This window comes from Homarus americanus, unplaced genomic scaffold (genome assembly GCF_018991925.1).
Source record: "Homarus americanus isolate GMGI-L3 unplaced genomic scaffold, GMGI_Hamer_2.0 scaffold6317, whole genome shotgun sequence".
NCBI lineage: Eukaryota > Metazoa > Arthropoda > Malacostraca > Decapoda > Nephropidae > Homarus > Homarus americanus.
This window is the reverse complement of record NW_024730668.1, coordinates 12,268,340-12,273,226: the sequence shown is the minus strand read 5'-3', so window position 1 is coordinate 12,273,226 and position 4,887 is coordinate 12,268,340. Positions and strand designations below refer to the sequence as shown.

The 4,887-nt window shown below is 43.5% G+C and overlaps 1 protein-coding gene across 1 annotated transcript in view; it reads right to left on the bottom strand.

Annotated features, from left to right (window-relative positions):
- Positions 1-421: 421 nt before the first annotated feature.
- The window catches only part of LOC121867084 (heterogeneous nuclear ribonucleoprotein A2 homolog 1-like), a 12,040-nt gene continuing 7,574 nt past the window's right edge, over positions 422-4,887 (bottom strand). The window contains exons 3-4 of the mRNA XM_042366840.1: positions 4,278-4,396; positions 422-720 (exon numbers count right to left, since the gene is read on the bottom strand). Of these exons, the coding sequence (XP_042222774.1) occupies positions 422-720; positions 4,278-4,396 (418 nt within the window). The remainder of the gene's footprint in view (positions 721-4,277; positions 4,397-4,887) is intronic.

Here is a 4,887-nt window from a genome sequence, read left to right as displayed (position 1 = left end):
GTTCATCTTATGTAGGATTCGATTCGGTATGGGCTGCTCTTTACTTACCGTAGCTACCACCAGATCCACCACCGTTGCCACCTCCTTCACTACTGTTGCCACCTCTGCAGTCACCACCAGATCCACCACCGTTGCCATATCCTCTACCACGTTTGCCATCTCCGTAGCCACCGCCAGATCCACCTCTGTTGCCACCTCCTCCGCCGCCGTTGCCACCTCCTCCACCACCGTTGCCACCTCCGTAGCCACCACCAGATCCACCACCGTTGCCACCTCCTCCACCACCGTTGCCACCACCAGATCCACCTCCATTGCCACCTCTGTAGCCACCACCAGTTCCACCTCGAACAGGCAAAAGGTTGAAGCTCACGGTTGCCTTGGCTCTGTTTCCTCCACCTCCTGAACCGTAGCCGCCACCGTCCTAGCCTCCACCACCGGAACCATAGCCGCCGCCTGTGCCGCCACCACTACCACCGTTGCCTTCACCTCCTCCAAAGCTGTAGCCGCCGCCACCGCTGCTACCGCCACCGTTGCCTCTACCTCCGGAACCATAGCCTCTGCCGCCGCCGCCGTTGCCTTCACCTCCAGAGCTGTAGCCGCCGCCGCCGCTGCTACCGTCACCTCTGAACCATAGCTGTCGCCGCCGCCACCGCCAAGCGTTGCCTCTACCTTCAGAACTATAGACGCCGCCGCCGCCACTCTGCGCCGCTGCCGCCGCCGCTGTTGCCCCCCCACTCCGGAACCATAGCCGCCACCGACGACGACGCTGCCTTCACCGCCGGAAGGAGCTATGTATTTTCCTCCACCACCACCACCACCACCACCGACGACGACGCTGCCTCCCCCACCTCCACCACCGGAAGGAGCTGTGTATTTTCCTCCACCGCCATTGACCCCTGGCCTGACGCCAGCAGTGTGGTCACGCCCATCGCCACCAACACCAGCCTCTGGAAGAAGGAATCGCACTCATGAATGTGAATTGAGGTAAAATAAAATCATACCTGTAGGGCGGTAATGACCCAGCCCAGTAGTAACAACTCCACGATACAGCCAATGATACTCACAAATTTAGTGCCCAAGTACAAAATAATAGGTACTCTGTAGTGGTCAATGGTACTTATGGCTATCGAGTCCAGGCGCAGTAACATAAGAACATAAGAATGGAAGAAACTGCAGCATGCCTATTGGCCCATACTGTGGGCAGTTCCGTTTACACCCAACCCATAACAACATAAGAACATAAGAATGGAGGAAACTGCAGCGGGCCTATTGGCCCATACTGGGCAGTCCCGTTTACACCCAACCCCTATTGCTCATATAAGCATCCAACCTATGTTTGAAGCAGTTCGGCGTATTCGAGTTAATGATGATATTTGGTAACTTGTTCCATTCATCCACTACTCTGTTTCCAAACCAGTGTTTACCTGTTTCACGCCTAAATCTAAATTTGTCTAATTTAAAACCATTGTTACGAGTTCGCTCCTGGTTGGATAGTTTGAGTACCTTAGTAATGTCTCCTTTGTTTAGCCCTGCCTTCCACTTATACACCTCTAGCAGGTCGCCCCTCGCTCTTCGTCTCTCAAGGGAGTGCAAATTAAGATGCTTTAACCTGTCTCTATACTCAAGGTTCCTAATGCCCGGGATTAGTCTTGTCATTCTCCTCTGAATTCTTTCCAAGGATTCTATATCCATTCTGTAATACGGTGACCAGAACTGAACTGCGTAATCCAGGTGTGGTCTCACAAGAGCAAGATACAGTTTTAGGATGACCTCGCTAGTCTTGTAACTAACACTCCTTTGTATGAACCCAAGTACTTTATTAGTCTTGTTACGAGCAAAAACACATCGCTCATATATCCATCCAACCTATGTTTGAAGCTACCCAGCTTATTCGAGCTAATGATGATGTTTGGTACATTGTTCCACTCATCCTCTACTCTATTTCCAAACCAATGTTTACCTATCACGCGCCGAAATCTAAGTTTGACTAATTTAAAACCATCGCAACGAGTTCGCTCCTGGTTGAATAGTTTAAGTACCTTTGTTATATCACCTTTGTTTAACCCTGACTTCCATTTATACACCTCCATCATTTCGCTCCTCACTGTACGTCTCTCGAGAGATGCAAATTAACATGCTTTAACATCTGTTCTATTTGTTTCTAATGTCCGGGATTAGTCTTGTCATTCTCCTCTGATTTCTTGCCAGGGATTCTGTAGTACGGTGACCAGAACTAAACCACTTAATCTAAGTGAGGTATCAGAAGCGCAAGATAGAGTTTTGGATAATCTAGCTAGTCTTGTAACTAACACCTCTTTGTATGAACCCAAGTACTTTGTTAGCCATGTTTCGAGCAAATACAGTGTTATCTTGGTTTAAGATTCCTACATATCATTTCTCCTAAATCTTTCTCACAGTCGGATTTCTCTAAAACAACATTGTTCATCTGATATCTGGTTTATCTATTTACATCTCCTAGACTAAGTACTTTACATTTGTCCACATTATATTTCATCTACCATTTTTCAGACCACGTGAAAAATTTGTTTAGATCTTCCAGTAGTTTTGCTGAGTCCTCGTCAGATTTAATTACACGACCTATTTTAGTGTCGTCAGCAAATTTACTTAAGTTACCCTCTACGCCTATATCTATGTCGCTTATGTATATAATAAATAGTAAAGGTGCAAGTACTGAGTCTTCAGGTACTCCACTAGTGACGTTACCCCAATCGGATTTAGTGCCGCTAATGCTTACTCTCTGTTTCCTCTCCTGTAACCAGGCCCTGATCCATTTTGGAATATCTCCTCCAATTCCATGAGACCTCCACTTTTCGTATTAGTCTTTCGAGGGACACTGTCGAAGGCTTTGCTAAAGTTAAGGTATACCACATAATCGTGTCGGTTATCCACTGATTCAAAAATAGTTGGAAAGACTGCTTATAGATTAACCAAACATGAACGCTCACTTGTGAAGCTATGCTGGGAATCATTGATCAACTTGTGCTTCTCCAGGTGATTTCGAATAGAGTTTGAAATTTTTGCTTCAAGCAATTTGCGTACAATTGATGTTAAACAGATTGGACAGTAGTTAGAGAATAGTGATTTATCTCCCTTCTTGAAATCGGTATCACATTCGCTATCCTCCAGAATTCTGGTATTACACCCGTTTTTAACGATATGTGAAACAAATTTCCTTTAATACTCGCAATATCTCATCGGGACCTGGTGACCTATTAGGCTTTAGTTTGTCTATTTGTTTATTAACATTGTTGCTAGTCAGTATTATTTCGCTTAATCTATTTTCTTCACTATCTCTGTATATAGTCGGTTCCTCGGGTATCATGTTTAATATTCGGTGGTGAAAACTTTTGAAAATATCTGTTCAGATTATTGCTCATTTCTCCGTTGTTATCCGCAAGCTAGCTGGTATCTAACTGGATTGGTCTAAACTTGTCTCATTTTTTAGTTTGATACATTTGGATGAAACTTTGCCTTCCTTGCTACCTTCAGTTCATTATTCCTCTTTGCTTTTTTTATCTCTGTCTCAACCCTACTTGCCAATACTTTATAATAATCTCGGAGGTATATTTCATCACGTTTTATTCTCCCACCTATAGCCTTCCTTTGTCCAATAATATTCTTTGAATAATTTTTTATCTATTTTGGGCCATTGTTATTTGATCTCAGTTTTCTGTTCGGTGTATTCTGCTTTTTTACATTAAGTAACTCATTATCTAAATTGTTATGGAACTTGTCAACCTCAGATCTCGTGGTCAGGTCACCCTCAACAGTTATATTTTTTGAGGTTATCGTTGTCATGTCACCAGGAAAAGTAAGGTCGCTCTCAGCTGTCTTTTCAACCTCTCAAAGTTTGCCCTTCTGAAATCTGGGAACTTTTATGGAATTTTCCTTGCGACTGACCTTAAGTTCTACTTTGAATCTCACTTCTTTGTGATCACTGTTTGTTACTTTGTTCTCTACTTCGACATTACTAATGAGGCTTTCTCTGTTTGACAGAACTAAATCTAGTATATTATTACCCCAGGTGGGTTCAGCTATAAGTTGACTTAGGAAACAGTCCTGAACTGTTTCAAGATAACCCTCTGATTCTGAGTTACCCATAAGGTAGGTCCAATCGGTTTGACTAAAGTTAAGTCGCCTACTATACAGACTTTGCCCTGTCTGGATACCCTTTGCATTTCATCACAAATAAGTTGCTCATTAACTCTATCGAGATTTGGAGGTCTATATTACTCCTATGATTAATTTTTCCTTACCATTGGTGAATTCTACCCAAATTGTTTTTGTATTCAGTTCAGTTTTTATTTCCTGATACATTTCATACTTCAGATTATCCTTGACATAGATTGCAACCCCGCCTCCTTTCCTAATCTGCCTATCGGTATGGAATAATTTGTAACAGTTAGTTTGGTATTCGACAGGTAAGTCAAATGAATCTAAGTTTGTCCACTTTTCGGTGAATGTTATAATATCGATTTTTTCGGTACATACCAACGCCCTGATTTCATCCATTTTGTTTCTCATGCTTTTATTGTTTGCACAATAGACATTTAAGTTAGTCATGATCTGAGTCCTCTCTTTATCACGTTTAGGTTTTGACCCCCTGCCTAATTTAGCTTTGTCATCATTCCAAGCACTATTTTTCTGTAACCCATCATTTTTTTTTACCCGCTCCCACTGCAGTCTCGTCCACCCCCGTGCTCATATGGGTTGCCACCATATCCCTAGGCAGATGTACCCCATCTTGAGCATAAAGGTCCCTTCTGCCGTAAAAGTCGTCCCAGTTGACAATGAATGGGACTAATATTGACTTGCAATATCTGTTAAGAGGACCGTTGACACCAACTGCCCTTCACAATCATTCAT